General features: G+C 55.8%; 1 protein-coding gene across 6 annotated transcripts in view; it reads left to right on the top strand.

Annotated features, from left to right (window-relative positions):
• Positions 1-20137, top strand: part of IGSF21 (immunoglobin superfamily member 21) — a 228248-nt gene extending 208111 nt beyond the window's left edge. For 5 of the 6 annotated variants that reach the window (XM_053280564.1, XM_053280567.1, XM_053280568.1 and 2 more), the window contains 6 exons: positions 8204-8319; positions 9952-10423; positions 16150-16235; positions 17793-17985; positions 19166-19204; positions 19438-19729. In XM_053280564.1, coding sequence (XP_053136539.1) covers positions 8204-8319; positions 9952-10423; positions 16150-16235; positions 17793-17985; positions 19166-19204; positions 19438-19511 — 980 coding nt within the window. In that variant the 3' untranslated portion in view covers positions 19512-19729. Of the gene's footprint in view, positions 1-8203; positions 8320-9951; positions 10424-16149; positions 16236-17792; positions 17986-19165; positions 19205-19437; positions 19730-19781 lie in introns of those variants that run through there. The other variant, XM_053280565.1, reaches the window with a different exon arrangement.
• The last annotated feature ends 2006 nt before the right edge of the window (positions 20138-22143 follow it).

Genomic DNA, 22143 nt, shown 5'->3' with positions numbered 1-22143 from the left:
TGGAAACGTCCCCATAAATATCGGGAGGTGGCAGAGGCGCCCACTGCTGGGAAGAGAAGCCCAAGAAGTCCCTCCTCTAGTGGAAGCGGATGCTCTGAGCCCTCTCCCCTCCAGAGACGGTGGGGCTGGATTACTCGGGGGTGGAGAGCTGGTCGTGGGGCAGCGAGCAGGAACTGCCCCTTTTGCTAAGCAGGGTTTGCCTCGGTCTGCATTTGCATGGGTGGCTCCCTGTGAGCACGGTTTGCTGTGAGGGTTCCCCCGGAGGGGCTGGAGCCTCCCTCAGTGGCAGAATATCTGCTTGGCCTGCAGCAGGTTCCCAGTCCCCTGCCTGGCAGCATCTCCAATGAGATAGGGCTGTGAGAGAGGCTCCTGCCTGGAACCTTGGAGAAGCCGCTGCCAGTCAGTGAAAGCAATGCTTGATGGACCGAGGCCTGACCCGGTAGGAGGCAGGTCCCTACGCTGCCTCCAGCTCATCCCAGCTCCCTCCAGTGGGAGCAGGGCCACCCCTCCTTGGAACACTGGCCTCTCTCTCCATCTTTCCTGGCCGTGTCCCTGGAGGAGGGATCCTCATCCTGCCCCCACATCCTGCCCAGCCTCCCAGGCCTAACCGGACACTCACAGACACGCTCCGCTCCTGAGGCCGAGCCCCTTCCTGAGCTGCCGCTGCTCCTCTGCCCAGGCTTCGATGCTGCCTCCCCGCGCCTCCCTCTCCCCCACCCCCCTTCCTTGCCGTTCCCTTCCCCTCCGCTAATTTGTTTCTCCGCTCCCCCTGCTGCCCTCGGCCCTGGAGCCGGCATTAAATCACCCGCAGCAGAAAGCCATTCTGCCTGCAGATTAGCCCGGCAGCCCCTATTAAAAGGGGGGGGGACCCTTCCAGCAGCCGCCGCCGGGCCGGGTTCCGTCTGAGGAGCTTGAAGCAGGCAGCCCTCTCGGTAACGAGGCAGGAGGCCCAGCTGGAGACACAGTCCCCGGGGGGAGCCAGAGGAGAGGGCCGCTCCAGAGGAACCTGCTTGCCGACACGCCAGGGTGGAGTGGCCTGCCGGGGGGGGGGAGGCTCTCCCAGGGCCTGCTTACATGGGTCAGGGTTGGCTGCTGCCTGGGCCGCTGGGCTGGATCACCTGGAGAGGTTGCCAGAGACTCAACCTGGACCTTCTGCGTGCAAGGAGGAGGATGCCCCACCACTCAATGCGGGCCCCCTCCCTTAAGCGGCACAGCGGGGAAACGCTACCCCTCCTGGATCCTACCCAAGACCACCCCAGGGCTAGTCTGTGGGCGCCAGGAGTCGGCACCGACTCGACGGCACCCTTGACTTTTACCCCATTCGAACCTGCTAGCATCTATTTGGACAGCCCGTGGTTTCCCGAGGTCTTTCCCCCCCTGAGATGTTTTAGCTAGAGATGCCGGGATTGAGCCGGGGAGCTTCTGCACACAAAGCACAGGCTCCACCCATCCGTCGTGGAGCTCCACACATCTGTTGGGGAGCTCCACCCACCTGTTTTGGAGCTCCACCCGTCCGTCGTGGGGCTCCACCCACCCACTTTGGCCCCTCCCCCAGCGCCTGGGAACCCTGGGCCATCCAGCCAGTGCTTCCCTTTCCTTCCTGCTCCCATTGAACTGCGAAGAGCAGGCGCATCTCCTGGGCGCAGTGAAAGGAGGCCTTTGATCCTGGAGGCTGTAAAGGGAGCGAGGGCTACCTTCCGTCAACCTGTGGCGGTGGCAGAGAGGGCAGGCTCTGCAAGAGGGCAGCGGACCGGCTTCCGAAATGGGCCTCGGGTGATTCTTTATGCCTGCTAATAACATTTGCAGCTATGCAAGCCGCGGCATTAAGGGCAATCAAATCTTGCGCTTCGGGGCATAAAAGCATCACCCGCTGGGAACTTTCCACCCCCCGGCCACCGAAAACACTGTGCCTCCTGCATTAAGTGCACGGCGGTTTTAATATCCCTTCCTCTGCTGCATCCGGCCCCCTCCCCTTCTAAACGACACCCTCGGTGGGGGGCAGAGGACTGATTGCATCTTCATTAAACTGGCTGGCTTGGTTTCTTGAGTTGAGTCAGGGGCTGAGGGAAACGGACTCGGCCATGTCCTCTTCCCTTGGCCAGCTGCTGCTTCTTAGCAGGCAGCATCCGAAGTCCCCCCTGTGGAATTGCTGCCTGACCTGCAGCTCTCAAAAGGCACCACACTAGGAAGGGAGAGACAGGAAAGTCCCCTCCCAAATGGCACTATTTACTTATCAAAAGCCTTGAGATAACTCAGCAGTATGTCTGCGCCTGGCCTATAGAAGGTCCCGGGTTCAGTGGGCAGCAAGCTCAGGCAGGGCTGTGAAAGACACTCTGCTGAAAACTTAGAAAGACGCTGCCGGTCCGTGCAGACAGTACTGACTCAGAGGGACCAAAGGTCTGACTCAGTAGAAGGCAGTTCCCTATGTTTACAGGGGATGGAACCCTCGCTTAATCGGAGGGTGTCTGCTTTGCATGCAGAAGCTCCCAGGTTCCCTGCCTGGCAGTAGCATCTCCAAGAGAGGGCTGAGAGAGACTCCTGCCTGCAGCCTTGGAGAAGCTGCTGCCAGTCTGGGTAGGCATTCCTGAGCTGGACGGGCCAGGGGTCTGACTCCGTAGAAGGCAGCGCCCCATGCACCAATGCAGAGAAAATGCCGCGTGGGACTTGTTGCTGGAGACAAGAAGCAGACTCCCCTTGACAGGCGTGGCTGACTGTTCCCATCTGCTGGCTTTCTCCTTCAGCCTCCCTGCCTTGGCGCGCGTGGGGGGAGCCTGTGGCGACATAATTAGACGCTGACATCTCCCGGGTCAGGTGGGCGGCTTCCCACCTCCCCTGCCGGCCGCTTCTAAATTTAGAGCCGTCTCCGCATTCGGCAGCGTTTCCTTCCGCCAGGCGGCACCTTTAATTGGTTGTGATGTGTGACTCGGGGGTCCAGAGCGTGCACGTGTGTGCCTGCCCGGCGGGGATGGGTTAGGGGGGCGGCGAAGGTTCTCGGCCCCGTCCTCGATGGCGTGGAGACGCCTGCGGGGCTGTTGCAGAGGCCGGAGGGGAAAGTCCCGCCGGGAGGAGGCGAACTGTCTTGGCTGACGGGACGCATCGTAGGCCCTGTATGGTGGGTGTGGATGAGCGGAACAGAATGCCACTTGGTTCCTCCGGATTCGCCCGGAACGCACAGACGCCCCCAGAGCAGAAGCTGTGTCGGAGAGGAGAGCTAGAGGAGCTAGAGCCAGGCTGCTGGGCGGCTCTCCCCCAGGGCCAGCCTTTCCTGCCGCCGCCAGCGCCCTTGCCCAGGCGGACCTTGGCAAGGGCGAGGGAGGGGTCCGGGCCTCGTGGCAACCTCAGGGGGCCTTGGATTGAGGCCTGGGCGCTCCTGCAGGGGTGTGCAGCCAGGTTCATTGGCGCAGGGGAGCACGGGGTGTGTGTGTGTCATTCCCCACGCTTCCCAGGGGCAGTTAGATGCTTTGGGGCATGCATTTCAGTGGCGTCCACATTTTAGGCTTCGCGTCTATGGCGCCATGAAGCCACCCCATCACCTTCCCCCTTCATCGAGGTAAGTTGGGGAAAGGGTGTGGGGCGTGGGGAGCCACCTAATGGCGCAGCAGGAAGTGACTTGACTAGCAAGCCAGAGGTTCCTGAGTCGAATCCCCGCTGGTATGTTCGCCAGAGTATGGGAAACTCTTCTGTCGGGCAGCAGCAATATAGGAAAGTGCTGAAAGGCATCATCTCATACTGTGTGGGAGGAGGCCGTGGTCACCCCCTACCAAAGACAACCACAGGGCTCTGTGGGCGCCAGGAACCGACACTGACTCTACCGCACAACTTTGTGGGCCGTGAGAGAAGACGACGGAGTAAGGAGATTTCTTTTTTAGAAATATGCATGGTGTGGTGGAAGTGGATAGATTCTTTCTCACACAGCATTAGGGGCCAGCCAGTTGAATTGTTTGGCAGGGGAGGTAGAACACACAAAAGAAGCTCCTCTTTGGCTCGATGCAGGATCAGCCAGTGGAACCCATTGCCACAAGATGTGCCCATGCTCACTAACCCGGATGGCTTTGCCAGGGGATTAGGCCTGTCGATAGGTATGATCCGTGATGGCTAAGTGGAAACTTTCTGTTCAGCGAGAGGATGTCACTCAGCACCAGTTGCTGAGGAGCAAGAGGGAGTGGTCTGTTGCCTTCACGCCTTGCTTTGTGGACTTCTGCTGGCTGGCAGCTGCGGTTGGGTTTCATAAGGAGAGCAGGGCTCTTCCGGTCTCTGTATGATGGTCGGTGGCCCCTCCCAAAAGCAGAGGGAGACTTCCCCCCCCAACAATACTGAGTTGCTCCCTTCTCGCCAGCTGCCTCCCACTGATTGCCCAGTGCCCGGGTCATACCCCACCTCATCCATCCTGTTGCTGGGTAGATGAAGCCTGCTCCCCAAGCCATTCTGTGTCGTCACTGAAGCGATGGTGCATAAAGCATCCGCCAGGCACACCAAGCGCTCACATCTCCCACCACGTGCAGCTGCCGTGTTCCGCCCTGCCATAGTCTCTCTGTGGGGTTATTTATGCCTCTTGCCAGCCCCCTGGGCACTGGGACCTATATTTTCCTCCGCCTCCCCATAACTCCCTCTGTCGCCCTCTATCTATCTCCCCTCTCTCTCCCGCAAATGCTCGCAGGGACCATTCCTCTTCTCTCCCTCCCCGTCCATCTTTCCCCTGCTCCGACGCAGAAATATGATTTTGCGTTGGGGGGGGGGGGGCACTTGCATCCCGTTTGTGCCGGGGGAAGAGGAAGCGAGATCTATTTTCACAGGGCCTTCGGAGGCACGAGAGGCGGGACTCGAGCTCTCCCAGTCTCCTGTGAGAGGAAAGACGGTTGGTTAACATTCCACGCAGACACATCAGTGCTCCAGGGAATAGAGAGTTGCGCCTACAAGGCTCCCAGCGGAATTCCCAAGAAAGCACCGTCCCCTGGGGGGGAACGTTGTCGTTTCCGGTTCGAGAAGTGGAGCGGAAGAAAGGAGGCACCTTCCCCAAAGGGACATCCAACAGCTGCTCACCGTCGTGGGGGAACACAGGCGTGGTGTTTGAATAAGGCAGCATGGGGACGCAGGAAGCTCCTGCCTACTGAGTCAGACCGTTGGTCCGTCTAGCTCAGAATTGTCTACGCTGACTGGCAGCAGCTTCTCCAGGGTTTCAAGCAGGAGTCTGGGTTGACTACCTGGTGCACGGTCTGTGGGCGACCACTGTCGGTCTCAGCTGCAGGCTCTCTTTCACTGGATCTGCACATGCAGCAGAAGGAAGGGGTTGCCGCTTGGAGCCTAGAAGCGGCTTTGTACCGAGCCAAACCATTGGTCCGTCTAGCTCAGCATTGTCTACGCTGACTGGCAGCAGCTCTCCAAGGTATTAGGCCAGAGTCTTTTCCCAGCCCTACCTGGAGATGCTGCCATATACGGGACTCCCTTCCAGGCACTGACCACCCCAGGACTTGCTTCGCTTCAGCACGGTGGGGGTATCGGGTGCCCTCAGACCCTGCCCAGGGACACGTTGGCCGTTCAGGACTTTCTAGTACAACTGCTACCCCAGAAATAACCATCCAGGAGATGCTGGTGGAAAGGATGACTCTTTGTGTGTTTCCCGGGGCCGGCTGGATCTTCTCAAGGAGGAAGCTGGAGAAGGGTCCCCTCCGCTCCCAGCCGAAGGCACGCGTTTGCGGTGCAGCTGCCGCCCGGGAAATCCCGCCGGAGCGCCGGAATGGAGGAGAGCGTTCACAGGCTGTCGCTTGGCATCAGTCAGCCGAGCTCTCTTAATTTCTGTGTGGCGGCCATGGCGTTTACTCGCGGGGGCTCCCAGCCCACTGAGCTGACCTGGTTTCCGTCTGGAAGGGCATGTCTTCGCGTCAAGTTGCTGACTGGAGCGTCTGGGGGTCTTGAACGAGGCCTCAGGCCTGCCAGGACCTCCGACGACACCAGCTGTGCAACCTCGGGGTCTCCCAGGTCTACCCTAGCATTGCTGCTAGAGAGGATTTTTTAGCTGGAAGAAGGCTTGAACCTGGGCCCTTCAGGCTAGACGTCTCTCTGATCCCCTTGTGAAGCCATCTTGTGGCAGTGAGTTCCACTGGCTAATCCTGCATCGCGCAAAGGAGGAGCTTCTTTTGTGTGTTTACGAGGGCCCGTTACGAGGGGAATCTCTTACAGTTCTGCTCACACATGTAGTCTCCCATCCAAATGCAAACCAGGGCATACCCTGCTTAACTAAGGGCACAAGTCATGCTTGCTACCACAAGGCCACTCTCTCTCGCAGCCGGCTAAAAGATCTCCCCCTTGAGGATAGCAGGGATTTAGCCATCGGCATGCGAAAGTCAATAACGTGCCAGGGGCTGCCATACCACTGACAATAGCAATAAACACGGCTCTGGTTTTGTTTCTCCATAAAAGAGTCTAATCTGCAATATGTGCCTTTTTTTCCCAGGGGGTCGGTGGCTCCTGCTTGCTCAGGAAATGCCTCTAGTTGCTCTGTGTGTGTGTGTTTCTCCCCCCCCCCATTTTTTTTAAAAAAAATCAGTAGACTTTTGTGGTGATGACCACAGGGGACGGAGGGATTGTGCAGGGGAAGAACACCCGTTGATTTGTGCTTGCTTGCTAGATCTGCATTTCTTGGCTCGTAAAAATGCACCCGTTAAAGAGAAACTGTCCATCGGGGATGAGTTAAATAACACTGGCGCCGTGTGCTCCCGTGAGGTGGCAAGATGGTGTGTGTGTGTGTGTTTTTCCCCTCTTCCTACCTATCCCAGAACTTAGCGGGCCTGGGGACCTACGTAGGTATTTCAGGAAGCCCAGCCTGCTTCTCCCTCCTCCATCTTCCCCGGAGCATCTCTCCAAAGAACCAGCCCAAGACCCAAGCCAAACACTCCTGCCAAAATGTCTGCCTTGAAATGAGGCTGGGGGGGCGAGGTCTGAATTGGGGTGACTCTGGGGTGGTGAGATCCCCTGGAGGGCTTGTGGGGGGCTGTGTCAGAGGTGCCCAGGACCCTGGACAGCTCACAGGGGAGCAGATGACCAGGCCAGCTAAGAAGCAGAGAGGCTGGGGTGTTGGGAACAGAGGCTCTCTTATCCCTGGACTTCGGGGCCAAAGTCCAAGGCCTCCACACCTCCTGGGGCCCCCCAGATCCTCTTTCGCCTGCCCTGGGTGGTGTGGTTGGTGCTCTCAAGAACCTATGTGTTAAAAAATGATGCTTCACTTGCAGCAGGGGGGCCTCCCAAGGCCTTTAGGTCCAGGCTCCAAAATTACCGAGGGGCACCTCCGGTTGGGAGTATAGGAAGCTGCCTTACCCTAAGTCAGACTGTTGGTCCTTCTAGCTCAGAACACTGACTGGCAGCAGCTTCTCCGAGGTTTCCGGCAGGAGTCTCTCCCAGTCCTACCTGGAGATGCTGCCGCCAGGGAGTGAACCGGGGACCTTCTGCATGCAAAGCAGATGCTCTGCCCCGAGCAACGGCCCCATCCCCTGTGTTACAGCGCTCACACGTCGTCACCCACCCAAGTGCAAACCACGACAGACCCTGCTTAGCCAAGGGGGCCACTCATGCGCGCTACCGCCAGACCGGCTCTCCTCCCCGTTGGCAAATAGGCATCGCCAACCGCAGGTTGATGGGATCCTGCCGCAAAGTGGGAATGTCACATGCTGACCTCTCACAGGGGAACTGCTTGGTCTGAAAGGGGTAGCACCCTGTGGACCGGAAGCATCTTCTGCTGGTCCTGGGGGTGGCGTGTGGGGTGGGGGGAGGAAGCCCTCCTGCACTGGAGAGGGTTCTGCAGGTGAGTTATCTACGTCAGGGGGTGGGCGTGGGCGTGGACAGGGCCACTTCTTTAGGCAGAGAGGATGGGGTCGTTGCTGGCCCCAGCGGTTTCCGTTCTAGGGGAGTGTCTGACGGCGGCTCTCCTGGGGGGGTCCTTCGTCTCGCCTTCTTTGCCCTCCATCATCCCCTGTGGCTGAAGTTTCAGATCCTGGGCCAGGTCAGCGAACCAGCGGCTCCTTCAAAGCAGCGACGCCACACATTTACTTCGACTCCTCTTTTCATTTCCGCTCCCAGTTAGAACGGTGGGGAGAAATTCACGGGCGGAGAATTCTGTCCCTGCCGGCCGAGCGGTCTGTCCTGGGACCCTTTGGGGTATGATGGGGACAGCTCATCAGGTTGATGGTCGCCCTCTTCCTTCCCCCCGCAGCTCCTCCGACCTCCATCTCGGTCATCGCTGCAGACACGCCCGCCCCCTTCAGCCGGTACCAAGCCCAGAACTTCACCTTGGTCTGCATCGTCTCCGGCGGGAAGCCTGCCCCTGTGGTGAGTTTGGGTAAGGGGGATCTGGGGGGGGGGGTAATGTGTGTACAGTCTGCTCCATTTCATGTTTCTGACATTTCGGCCTGAATTGTACTGTTGGGGCTCTCTAATGAGGACTAGCTACATGGATGCTTCACCAGATTCAGCCCTCAGGTCACTTTGCCCTCCAGATTTCAGAGTATCCAAACAGCCCCCTTCCTCACACAAGTAGCCAGAGCTGATGCCCATCTGGAGATGTCTTGAGTGGGTTCTGTGGTGTCTTTCTCTCCCCCACCCCACCCTGCCCCACTTCTGAGGCCACCTCTCCAGGCCTCTTTCTAGCGGATTCCCGTTGTACAAACGCAAGCAGAAGAGACCAAAGTGGGGAGGGAGCTGGCCTTCGAAGAACCCGGAGTATGATTTCTGCTTATTCATCCAGACATGGGAGGCATTTAAATGTAAAAAGAGACGGTACCGGGTGGGGGAAACCTTCTGCTGTTTGTTTTTTTAAAACCCACTTATCTGCAAACGTTCCTGCGGCCGTTTCATTACACCGTGACATCCAAGTCTTGAAAGGAGCTTTTGGAAACGGAATGCAATCTTCTCTTCAGAGAAGGGCGTTCAAAAAGGTTTTAACAAGCGTTGCGTCTGTCGGTGAATCGTCCCCGAAGCGGCACCGATGCGCATGCGCACCTTGCTGCAGAGCAGAGTCCCTGCTGTGCGACGGTGTTGCTATAGATCAGGGGTGGGCAAAACCGGCCCTCCAGCGGCTGATGGACTACAACTCCCATCATCCCCAGCCACAGTAAATTGTGGCAACATTGGATTCCCTGATGTTGTTGACTACAACCCCCAGAATCCCCAGCTGCAATGGCGTTTGCTTGGGGATTCTGGGAGTTGAAGTCAGCAACATCTGGGAATGCTTGCTGGAGGGAGAAATGGATGGGAGCAGAGGGGCAAAGTTTGCCCACCCCTGCTAAAGATGCCCTCCGGCTGGGTGTGTCCTGGGCCAGCCCATGGTGGCTGCTTCCAAAACCAGGCCCAGGTACCAAAACAGCCTAGCACGGGATTGTATGAGGAGGGCCCCGAGTCTCTGCTTCGAAGCTGTTGCCTGAGTGCAGCACGAAGAATATCGTTCTCAGCACGAAGAATATCGTTCTCGGGGTCCAGTTTGTTGACTGCTGGTTGACTGCTCCCAAGCTGCACCCATGGCCCCAAACACAGGGCCCGTTCCCTTGGGAGAGGAAAGTGGTGGGATGTTGAGAATCAAACAAGGGTGTAACTTCACTTGATTGGTGGGATGTAACTTGGGGAAAACCTTTCGGTCTGTCCCATGCTTTGGAGGAAGGAGTAGCTTTGTGGGTATTGCCCTTGGATGGCTTTAGGACATGACTGGGCAAGCCGTTTCCAGACTGGACCTAGCGCAGGGGTCCACGGATGCTCGTTGGACTACAACTCCCATCATCCATGGCCATAGTGGCCTTTGCTCGTTGTGCCTGGTGACGAAGGGAGTTGTCGCTCAACAGCAGCTGGGGACCCTGTCCAGGTTTTCACCCTGCCCTCGGGAAGGGTAAATTTTGTCGGCGGCCCACTGCTCGGTTTCTGCTGCTGCTTGCCAGGAATAACCGGCCGCCTTCTTGGCTTTCCCTTTCCCAGGTGTACTTCAAGAGAGACGGGGAGTTGATAGAGGTGGTGCAGCTGGTGGAGCCCCCCGTCAACGCCGCCGGGCTGCGAGACGGCCGGGCCTCCCGGAACCTGCTGAACCGGGACCTGGACGACACCAAGATGCAGAGGTCGCTCTCCCTCCTGGACGTGGAGGACCGGGGCGGGAGGCCCTACACGGAGGACCCCCTGAAAGGCCTCACCCTCGACCAGGGACTGTTGTTCAGCCCGGCCACCGAGGCCGTCCCAGAGACTGTGGTGAGCCTGGAGTTCCCGCGGTGGATCCAGAACACGGAGCCCGTCTACTACGCCCACCACACCCACATCCCCATCAGCGACGGCACCGTGGAGGTGCGGGCCATGCTGATGTGGACGCTTAACCCCCAGATAGACAATGAGGCGCTCTTCAGTTGCGAGGTCAAGCACCCAGCCCTTTCCATGCCCATGCAGTCGGAGGTGACCCTAGGTAAGGCGGAGGGGCTGGTGGGAGGGCGGGGCGGGCGGCGGGCCCCATGGCACACAGGCAGAGGCCAGTGGGTTGTGTCTGTCAGAGGAGGCACCACGGGGAAGGCGTCGAGGCGAAGAGCAGTGTTCCCTGGGACAGGGATTCCCAGGCGTTGACGACTACAACTCCCACAATCCCTAGCTTTGGGGGATCATGCCGCTGGGGATTATGGGGGTTGTAGTCAACAGCATCTGGGAATTCCTGTTCCGGGGAACCCTGGTTGAGATGAGCATGGCCAGATGCTGGTTTCCCCAGGGACACTAGAAGCCAGCCTGGAAGAGGAACCCAAAGCACCTTCTCTCTATTTGCACATGTCTCATTTGCTTATCAAAGCCCTTTGCAAGCTGCTTTTCCAACACTCCAGGCAGAAAACAACAAAAATAAGAAATAAAAAAGCAAGAACCAAAAGATGAGTCAACAGTCCAAACAATTCAGGGAAGCAAAGAAAGCCAGCCCTGTTCCGTTACTGGGGCCTAGAGGGTGGGGCTGTTTCTCAGTGGCAAAAGCATCCGCTTTGCGTGCAGAAAGTCCCCAGTTCCCCACCCTGGCAGCATCTCCAGGAAGGGCTGAGAAAGACCGATTTGAAGCCGCTGCCAGTCAGTGTTGACAGTACTGAGCTAGATGGACCAAGGGTCTGACTCTCCCTACATAGCCATTGATAGCCCTCTCATCTTCCATGGGTTTCTCCAGCTGTCTTTAGATTTTCTGCTCAGAACTTTGGGCTTGAAATTTGGGGTGTGTTGGGGGTCAAAAAGTGCCACTCTCCACACCTTTCCCCCCACTCCCGCTATTTTTGCATTTCTGGGCAGCTGGCAGTCTTCGTAAGTCCCCCTGCAGATGCAGTATCATCCCCAAGGGGGTGTGGGAAATTTAAATGATGCCTGCCCCCACCCCAAATGGGGCAGGCAGGCTGGTGGGCCTCCCATCCTATCCGGCTCGGTTTTTGTTCCTGCAACCTTCTTGCGCTGTCCTTTCCATTTCAAGCGCTCCGTTTCCAAGAGAAGCAAATTGGTGCATAGCCAGGCGGGAATCCAAGTGGTGGTGGCCGCATTCCCCCAGCCATCCCATGCGGGAAGTGTCTCTCTCTCTCTCCCCCAAATTAATGAAGCCCCCTTTCTCCGTCAGCGCTGCCTGCCTGTACTTTCATTATGTCTAATGGGTTCTTCAGGCCATTAGCAGCCATCGAAGGCACCCAGCAAGCATCCCCTTCCCACTGAGATCGCTTGTCAAACTTAAATGATGGCCCTCCTCTCCTTCCTCTGGTCGGTCCTCCTTGCTTGCTTGCTAATGGAAAACACGGTTTAAGAGGTAGTTATCCGGACTGCGAGCAGAGAATCTTTTCCTCCCCTTTCTTCTCGCTGATCGTTAGCAGGGAACATTCAAGCTAACCAGACTTCATGGGCTCCAAAACATGCCAGGAAAATGGAGTTGGGGGGTGCCTCTCCTTCCCCTGTCCCCCATTTCATAAAGCAACTTGGTTCTCTGCCAAGTGAATTCCTTGCTCTGCCGCCCCCTCCCCAAATCAAGAGGCATCAAGTTATCTTCCCATTCCCGTTGGCCCCAAAGTGGCCCCCAGTTGATCGATTCTGTTCCTCCACCAGCTGAGACTGAGGTTGTTTAAGAATTTAGAACTGCTGTGCAGGCTCAGACCATCGGACCCAGCCTCCTGTTTCCAGCAACGGCCCAAGAAAGGCCTTCATGAACCCTGCAAACTGGGCACAAAAGCTCTCTTTTGCTCTCACACCGCAGCAGGCAATATCCAGGTAGGCTGCCTCTGGGCATGGGGGTTCTACTTAGCTACCCCAGGTCTCTCGACAACACACGTTGTGCCGACAGGTCCTTCATTAGGTACTTCCTGAATCTCCCAGCGTTCCGCTTCAGTGGATGACACGGGGTTCCCGTATTAAAGAAAACACCCAAAGGTCGTCGCCTTTCCTCGCAGGGGAGTCGCTCCAGCGCCCTGAACATTTGGGTTGCCTTTCTCTGTGCTGTTTTCTAGCTCTCCGCCTCCCTACCTTCACCAGGTGTGGTGACCAGAACTGTGCACAGTTTCCCAAATGTGGGTGCCCCCGAGGTTTCTACGGCGAGGGTCCCCACATCCCATCACAACACTCTTCCAGTCTCGAAGTCTTGCAAGCCGGCCTTGGATTTCTCAGCTGGGGGGGGGGGAGTTGGATAGAGACTCTGCCTCCGCCCCGAGCGCCTCACAACCAGCCACTTCTGAGACGCCTTCTGCTTAGACGCCGCCACTGATCCGGGGGGCCTTGGCAAAGTCGCTCCGTCAAAGGAGGCCTTAATCGCTTCAGAAAGCCACGGAGCCCCCCTCTCTGGATCCGTCCAAGGCTGCCGTTGGCCCTCTCCTTCTCCCGCCAGCTGGAGGACGATTAGCTGGTGTTCTGTAAGGAGCTAATCCCGGGAAGGGTGTCCTGATCAAACATTCCACTGAGTTATGTCTTTGCGCGGAGTGCTTCTCTGTGCCTGTCAGACCTGGCATTTACATATTAAAGACAAAATGCCTTTTATGTTAATCCCTGGCGGGAAGGCTGCCGGTGGTGGCGGAGGGAGGCATAAATCTCACACTCCCAAGATGACGGGGCTCCCTCGAAAAGGCCCTACGCGTCCGGCACGCTGGGATCCTGGCCCCCTGGCCCTGCCCGCCCCCATCTTGAGAAGTGGACGCGTATTTCGCATTGCGGGCCGACTGAGCGACAGGAAACGGGTGGCGGTGGTTGGTCTGCGCCTGGGGTGTGTGTTGGACGAACTAGAGCAGTCTCCCCTCTGGGTCGTGAATGGGGGTGGGGGAGAATTTCCTCCCCATAAAGGTCAAGTGGGCTCGAGTGTTGAGGAAAGTGTCGAGGAAAGTGTCGAGTTAGAGTGGCCAAGGGCCTGACGCAGCAAATGGCCGCTTATTGGGTTCGGGGAGGCAGCCGTAGCTTTATGGTAGAGCATCGGCTTTGCAGGCGGAAGGTCCCGGATTAAATCTCTGGCAGCATCTCCAGGTAGGACGGGGAAAGGCTCCTGCCTCAAACCTTGGAGAGACGCTGCCGGTCCGTGCAGGCAACCCTGAGCTAGGTGGGAACAGTGGCCTGACTCAGCAGAAGGCCGCTTCCAGCGTTCCTAAAGCCTTTGCCACTTCAGCCAGAGATTCCCCTTGGGGAAAAGTGGGCCGGGCACAAGGTAGGATCTGCCACACTCCTGACCCGCTGCTGTCCTTAACTCTGCCCCAGAGTCTGCAGCCCCGAGTTTGCCGAGACGGCCTTCAGGGACGGTTCTGGAGGATGCAGATGGGCGGCTTCCCCCTCTGCCCTCCCCCTGAAGGCCTGCGCCACGGGCCGCCTTCGTCACCGTGCACCCAGCCAGGGAGCAAGAGGGACCCTCCTTGCCTCTCATCCCCCTGGCCCCGTCAGCCAAGCGGTTCCTCCTGCGCCCTCCCGCCACGCACACACCTGGAGGCGAGGCGAGGTTGCCCTCTCGACCAGAAATCACAGCTGCCAAAGGGATTGTTCCGCCCATCCATTATTCACGCCTTCCTCCATTATTTACCGGTGCCGCAAAAGCCTCTCTCTGCTCTCCCCACTGGTTTGCGTTGCCCCCAGGCTGACAGGGCAGCTGAGGGCAGGCCGGAGCCTTTGGTGAGCGCGCCCGCCCGCCTCCCAGAATGTCAGGTCGCTTCTCTCCAGTCCCGAGGGAGCTGCCAACACCGTGTTCTCGAGCCGCCCGTGAGATCGTAGGACTTGTCAGCACTCCCACAGGCAAAAGATGTTTTCGACTTGAGAAAATTACCTTGGAGATTCGGGGCTGCTTCACACCTGTCCGTCTCGGCAGCCGCTTGAAAGGCTGAGATGATCCCACTGCAGACCGGGAGGGGCGATTTCGCTCTCTGGCTTAGCAGCCGGAGGAACATCAGCAGAGCCCTGCTGGATCAGGCCAAAGGCCCACCAAACCCAGGAGCCGGCTTCCAGCAGAGGACAGTCAGGTATGCCTCTGGGAGGCCCACAAGCAAGTCGTAAAGTCAACAGACCCGCATCTTGTGAAGATCCCATCAATCAAGGATGCATCATCTGAAGCAACGGTGCCTTTTGCCAGTCTCGAACTGAGAGCCCTTCATGGGCTTTGGGTGAATGCAGTGACCCGTAGTCACACATCCAGGTTACCCAAAGGTAGATGTGCAGGTGTGAATCCACCCTTCATCTCATGGCAGAGCAACTGAGAAATGTGACTGGAAAGGTATTCCTCTCTGGATTTATATTAGGAATGATGGCCAGTATTATGCTTGCCATCTATCCGTATTTACCCGAATAGAAGATGACCCTGAATTTTAGGTTGCCCCCTTTAAAAATATGGATTAAATCTAGGTTATACTAGTTACCCAAAAAGAAGAGGCCCCTAAATTGAAAAATTGAGCCCCCAGTTTCTAACATCAAATAATGGGGGGGGGGGAGGGGGGACCTAGTCTTGGATTCAGGTCAACACAGCCACGTGCAATAGCAGCAGACAGCTTATGGTCTTCCACTTCTGATGCCTCCCAAAGGCAGTCAAGAGATGCCAGTGAGTCAAGAGTCAAGGCGAAACGTCACACTTGGAAGGCACGGGTGAAGGTTGACTTCAGAACGTCACATGCACCCGCTGAGTGGCAAAACAAGATCATTCTGGATGGTGCCTTCTCGATGTGCAGGAAGGAAGGAGCAGGTGTGATCGGATGCTACGGTACTCCATACAAAACAAAAGCCTCTCTCCACGTGGAGAGCCACAATGCAAGGGAGAAGGCTGTTGCCTTTCTAGAGTCGGAGAGAGTGCTACATGCCAGGCGGCCTGCTGCTGCAGGGTGGTCGAGAACCGCCCGTCCCTCCTCCATCCGGCTTACCCCCTTGAGCATGAAATTTGAGTACCTCCGTTATTAACAGGCATAACCTCCATCCTGGTGTTTATTAATGGTTGTAAAAATTAGTCAACCCCTTTGCAAAAAGGAAGGGAGAGAGATAATCCAGGTGTTGAATGTCACCCTAGAGATTCGGGCTGCACCAGGAAACCATTTTTGTTTTATTTGCTGGTTGTTAATTTAACTGACTTGGGCCTATGGGCTGTGAAGGCGGAGAGGAGGGCGGGCAGGCGGCTTGCACCGTTCATCTTTGGGCCATCTGGCCCCTTTCCTCCCAGCCCCCTTCTGGGGAAATGCAAGGCGGTGGTTCCACGTTGTGTCGTGTCTTCTCTAGAGGGTCGCTAACGATAGACATCTTCCTGTTGCTGCTCATGAAAGGGCAACATCTCTCCCACCCGTTAGGCTTGTAACAGAGTTTGCAAAGCCAAGCCCTTTCCCCCAAACTCAGAAGCATCCCCCAGTTTATTCCAAGCCCCGTCGGGCCATGCTTGATTTGGACCAGTCATGCTTCTGGTGCCTGAGCAGTGGGAAATTGAATTTTCCATCACGCTTCTCTCATATTTGAAGCCAAAATCGCAGGTTAAAAAAATACCCTGGTTTGCTCCTGTGCCTTTTGAGGGGCAGTCAATATGTAGAAATCTGCAGCCAGCATTTCTCAGGGCATGGGGCTCAGCCTGGTCCATTGCTGTAGACCAAGCTTTTATGAAAGGCACAGGAGCGTGGGGCAGTTCAACAGCTGGCAACAGCAGGCGGGGTGAACAGCAGGAGCCAGGCAGCCGAGGGACTAATGCATTTTCTTTTCCTTCAGTGGCTCCCAAAGGCCCTAAGATCATGATGACCCCGACAAGAGCCCGAGTGGGAGACACGGTTCGGATCCTGGTGCAAGGGTTCCAGGTGCGTATCGGTCTCAACGGCATACCGATAGCTCCGCCCAGCCAGGAGACATGGGGATGGGTTGGGGAACGGCTGTATCTTTTTATTTCAGGCAGTGTTGTGCATAACAGAAAAGCAATCTCTGCATGCCTGAACCTCCCGGAGACAGACGTTTGGGGTGGTCTTCAAGTAATTAATTAATTAGTTAAATTAATTAATGGGGTTTAATAGGTTTGTCATGACTAGGGAGCTTCCAGACTAAGCCAGTCATAACTAAGCACCATTGAAATCAGTGAGACTGAAGTTAGTTATGACTAACTTGCTTCCTTGGTTGCAGTGGTGTTTAGTCATTACTAATTTAGGTCCCATCGATTTCCGTGGGGCTCACTCATGACTAACTTAGACCCCTGCTAACTGAGCAAAGAGGCACCTTTTGAAAGTGGTGAAAGAGCTGCCGGGAAAATACCTGTAAATATCACCCTGTGGTGCTATTTCCCTGTAAATAAGTGGCTTTCTGAACACCAAAAAACATGAGTCATGTGGCAGCTTAACGGTTAACAAATGTACTGTTAAAAGCAATGACCTAATATTAGGTGAGTGTTATTTATTATTTACCGAATCACATTTGGTAAATGTTTTTGTATGCAATTGTATGGACAGCATATTGTCTTTTCATTCAGTATCCATACAAGTGCAACAAATGCTAACTTGGCAAAGAGGCGCCTTTTAACATGGTAAAGAGAAACCTTTGGCGTCCCCACCCACTTTCTCTCTGCTGCCCCCCTGAAACCGTCACAGCAGCCCTTCTCTCATGGAGGCCGCTTTCTTCATTCCTGTGCCGCTCAGCCAAATAGGTGTGGAAAATCCGCCTAAGCAGGCAGAGGGACAGATGGGCGGGGTGCCGTGTGCATCCGTTGCACCTGCTTTGCAAGGCACCGGGGTGGGGGGGTGGGGGCAGGATTCGGCTCGGTCCCCACGTGTTTTCTCCCGCCCCATTAACTCTGAGTGTCTTGTTGAGGATTTGCGAGCTCGTCAATGCCTTCTCATCTCCACCCCTGTTTGTTGTTGTCTTACGAGAAGGCAGCCAGGAAGAGAACTAACTGCCACGTAATCTGTGTGGCGCACGGAGCATGTAAAGTACTGTGTGAGGCTCCAGGGGGGACGCAGGGAGAGGAAGGATGGCGCAGAGGGGAGGCCTGGAGCTCAGGGTGGGGGGAGAGCCTCGCTCCCCACCAGAAAGGTCCCTGGAGCAGGGCCTGGCATCTCTTCTGGCTCCGCTCTCTCCTGGGCTGGTCAGACCTGACTTGGATTGGAGCTGGGCAGATGCCAAAAGGAGAGACCGAAGGACCCCGCATCTTGTGTCTTCGGGACAGAGCGGCCTCCTGCCATTAAAAACCAGAAGGTGACCAGGCGAGATAACAAGTCTCCCTGCAGCTGGTCCTGCCTGTGTTACGTGAACCAGGGCAGGAGGAGGAGACGGGGCAGGGGACTGGTGCCTCTACAGACTCTGGAGGCTGGGCTGCTTTGAAAGGGACCCCTGGCTGGGGCTCATGTGGCTGTCCCCACTTTGGCCTGCAGAGCGAGGTCTTCCCCGAACCCATGTTCACCTGGACCCGCGTCGGGAGCAGGCTCCTGGACGGGAGCGCCGAGCACGACGGGAAAGAGCTGGTCTTGGAGAGGGTGCCGGCTGAGCTCAACGGCTCCATGTACCGCTGCACAGCACAGAACCCGCTGGGGTCCACAGACACCCACACCAGGCTCATCGTATTCGGTAGGTGGAGGTTTGGGGTCTTCCCCGCCCCTGGGCCACTTCAGCTCCCCCTTCCTGTCTTCGCCCGGCCACATTTCCCACAGCGCCTGGTGCCCACCCTCCCCGGTCTCGTTATGACAGGGTGGCCGCACCGCTTGCAAAGGGGTCTTCCCGCACGAGGGATGTGCGAGACCATTTCTCCTTGGTTTTCGCTTTGCTATTCTATTCCGCCCGTTTCTGGGATTGAGAGCTCCATTCGTTGAGTTATTTGGGAAACCCGCGTTTGCTTGGCGGCCCGTTTGGTAGGATTTCATCCGAGGGTCTAGCTCCCATCCCTATGGATTCCCTGTGCCTCATGGTCTCCAATATGGCAGACGCCACTCCCAAGAGAATTTGTGGGGAATTTCAAGAACCGGCCTCCTGGGAGAAGTGGCGGCAAAGCCCCATCCCTCACAGGGCAACCTCTTGCTCTGGGGGCCCCTGGGGAGGGTGTGCTTTTGCCCCCCAGCAACCATTGTCTGGGGCCTGGGAGCAGATGGTTTAAATCCTCCCAGCCTGAATGACGCCAAGTGAATAACCCAACAGGTCAGAAATGACTACCCCGTCCGCTATTGATCTTGGGCTCTGGTCATTTGTTTTGGAGCGGATGAGAAATGTGCCAGATGGGCCCAGCTGAGTTCATGGTGTCCATTTCTTCCGCAACCAGTGGACGCCCACTAGCAGGCAGATGGGGCAGGGGACGTGCCTACCTCCCTGTCCTCCCAAGCAGATTTCCATCCCTTCTCTTTCCCCATCACGTACTGTTCTTCACGTGGGGTGCTTTAGATTTCTCCTGCAACTTTGGCGCTTACATCAAAGGCTCGCAGGGGGGTGATGAGACTTGTAGTCCAACACCATCTGGGGACCAAGCTTGAGAACCCTAATCCTAATTGGGTTGGGGACAGGCTCATGGACCAGCTTCAGGGCTGCTCAACTTCGGCCTTCTTGCAGAGGTTGGCCTACAACGCCCATAATCCCTGGCCACTGGCCACTATGGCTGGGGATGATGGGAGTTGTCGTCCAAAAACAGCTGGGTGGGTGGGGCCGAATTTGAGCAGGCCTGTCCTATATGAACGTGCCTCCTCTGGAAAAGCCTTTATGGCAGTTGTCTGCATAAAATGCCTCTCTAATTCTTGCCTTGTTTTCCCCCCTGTCTGATTAGAAAACCCAAATATCCCAAGAGGGATCGAAGACTCAAACGGTAAGATGTTGCCCCCTCCTGCACTTATGCTGGTTCAGTTATAAGGCTCCCTTCCTGCCCTTGAGTGTGCCACTCAGAGCCCCCCACCCCCGACCCCCCACATACAGAGTGGCCCATAGCCAGGGATTAGGGGACTGGTAGCCAAAGGGCCACATCTGCAGGAGGGCCGAAGTTGAGCAGCCTTAGTGCAGAATGCACTTGCCGACTCCTCACCATGTCCTCTCACTGGCCAGGTTCTGGGACCATCCACAGCACCTTCAGACTGCTTCTGGCTCTCATCTTAACAGTGACCCTGGAGCTAACGTGAAGGCTCCTCGGAGGTGCTGCTCTTCCTCGTTTCTTCCCTCGAACGGCTCCAGCATCCAGCAGTTCACATCTCCGTTGATTGGTTTTCTATTATTTTTCTCTCTTTCCTTTCATTCCCACCCGCCCCCCGCCCTTCTAAACTATTTACAGTCTTGTTATCTTTCTGTCTGTGTCTTGGCTTCGTCATCCAATTTAATTAAAAACAACAACAAAACCATCCTCCCCGGTATCTGACTGATGGGAAATTATTTTCATGATCCGTTTCACGCAGGTCATATCTGCCCCCCGCTGAAAAGAAAATAATAAATTGGGGCGAAAGTTCCTGAGACCACACAGAACGATGTTAATTGCACATGAAAGATTGTTCCAGGAACGGGCATGTGCAAAGGATTCGGCCCTGACATTTGAGACAAGTCTTCAGCAATTTAGACACTGTCTCCTTCCAGTGGGCAAGTGATGAAGTCTGGGAGATAGCCCTTAGAATGTCTAGATCAGTGTTTCTCAACCTTTTTTGGAGTCAAGGACCGCTAAATTCTTTGTGCGGAGTTTCAAGGACCACTACATTCTTCATGCACAGTTTCCCGGACCAGCAGAACTTGCATCTCAGGGCAGTTTACAATTAAAATAATATAAGCATTAAAATCATTAGATTTTGAATCTTTTGCAAACATCGAATATTAGGGGTTTTCAACCTTGGGGCCCCAGATGTTGGTGGACTTAAACTCCCATAACCCCCAACCACAATGGCATTTGGCCATTATGGCCGAGGATTATGGGAGTTGAAGTCCACCAACATCTGGGGAGCCAAGTTTGAGAACCCCTGAATCTAAAAGCCTGGGTGAACAAATATGTCTCCAGTATGTGTGGGGTGGGGGTGCTTGTGATTACTTAATGGACAAGGGATGTTGGGCCATTAGAAAAATTCAAAAGCTACATGGGACCAATGAAAACAACACACAAGCAAGCTTTTGAATTCCCCAAAACTCTTCATCAGGCTGGATGTCAAGCAAAGCAAAAAGGAGGGGAGGAGAGGAGAGCTGGGCAAGTGGTCAGTAGAGCCCAAAGTCTACAGTTCAACCCTGTCTTGATGGAGGTGGAGTTGTGTAGTTGCAGGGCCGGATCCAGACCACATTAGTCAGGACCACCCACTGAAATTAATTTAGTCATCTCTCATTTGTGTCAACGCTGCTTGGTCATGATCACCTGGCTTGGTCTGGTATGCTGCTTAGAAATACATTTCACTGAATACACACACACACTTCACAATATATAGTGATATACATTGAGTACTATATATTTGTGCTCAAAGTCAATAGTTCGAAAGTGAATTTTCCTAAAGGGCTCACACTCTAAAAAGATACATAAATTGGGTACCAGGAACAACCCCCCCCCCCAAGGATTTTGTGCTGGGGCTGGATACAGCCAGTTGCTCCCCCCTTTCAATCAAGAGAATCATCACCACTTTTTAAAGAGGTGTCTCTTTGCTCCATTAGCAGGAGGCTGGTGTGTGCTCCAGGTTCAATGGGTCAAAGGGTCAGTGGGTCAAAGGGGCAGTGGGTCAGTGGTCCAATGGGTCAAAGGGGCAGTGGGGCAATGGGTCAAAGGGGCAGTGGGGCAATGGGTCAAAGGGGCAGTGGGTCAAAGGGGCAATGGGTCAAAGGGGCAGTGGGGCAATGGGTCAAAGGGGCAATGGGTCAAAGGGGCAATGGGTCAAAGGGGCAATGGGTCAAAGGTAGGATCACTTCATTCCAGTGCCATTCATCCAATTACCCTTTTGCATGAATGCACAAAATGGTATCTTGCCTCTCCCCCGCACCATGCTGCCTCCCTCAGCGCTCCTTGGTACTCGTGCTTGTTCCCCCTCCTCCAAGGAAGGTCCACCTGCACTCCCTTTCTGAGCCTCCATGTTACTCCTCTTCCTCTTCTGTGCCATGTGCAAAACCGAGGAAGTGAGTGCCTTGATTGCAGTTGGGGGGGGGGGGCGTTGACTCCCAGCCAGGGACTGGCACTCAACCCTTTGCGGACCGGTAGCAGTCCAGGGGCCGGTGGCTGAGAAACTGTGGTCTAGATTGTCAGGACCAAAAAAATTGCACCTCTGCCAGTGCAGGGGAGCTGAAGGGGGCAGACTGTTGGGGGTTTACTGACCATAAATCCCCTAGGAATCATAGCATGATTCCCAGGGACCCATGGGAAAATAAAAATGGTTTACCTGCCACCCTGAGAAGTGTTACCAGTGGGTCAGGCGCTGCTGGGTCCCGGTCACGGGGGCAAAAACAGGACTGCCTTTTCTCCCTTGCATGCCAGAAGTTATCACAAAGGACTTTGGCCACTCAGCACTCTAGGACAGTGGAAACAAAAAGAGACGGAACCTCAGAAGGGTCACTCACGATGCTCTGATGTGGTTCGAGCCAGGGATTGGCCCTCCGCCTTAACAGTGCAGAGATGATGTATGCAAAGTTTAATCATCCAGTGCTCCACTGCAAAGTCTGGGGGCAATTTTTGGCATGCTCTCCTTCCCCCAGAAGCGCTTTTAACACCCATGAGCATGCCCCTGAGGGCCACATGACCCTCATGGACCTTTTTAATCGGCATTATGCTTCTGGGGGAAGGAGAGATCAGTGAAAATTCTCACC

Source organism: Hemicordylus capensis, chromosome 16 (genome assembly GCF_027244095.1).
Source record: "Hemicordylus capensis ecotype Gifberg chromosome 16, rHemCap1.1.pri, whole genome shotgun sequence".
In the NCBI taxonomy this organism is placed as follows: Eukaryota; Metazoa; Chordata; class Lepidosauria; order Squamata; family Cordylidae; genus Hemicordylus; species Hemicordylus capensis.
This window is presented reverse-complemented; position numbering and strand designations above follow the sequence as displayed.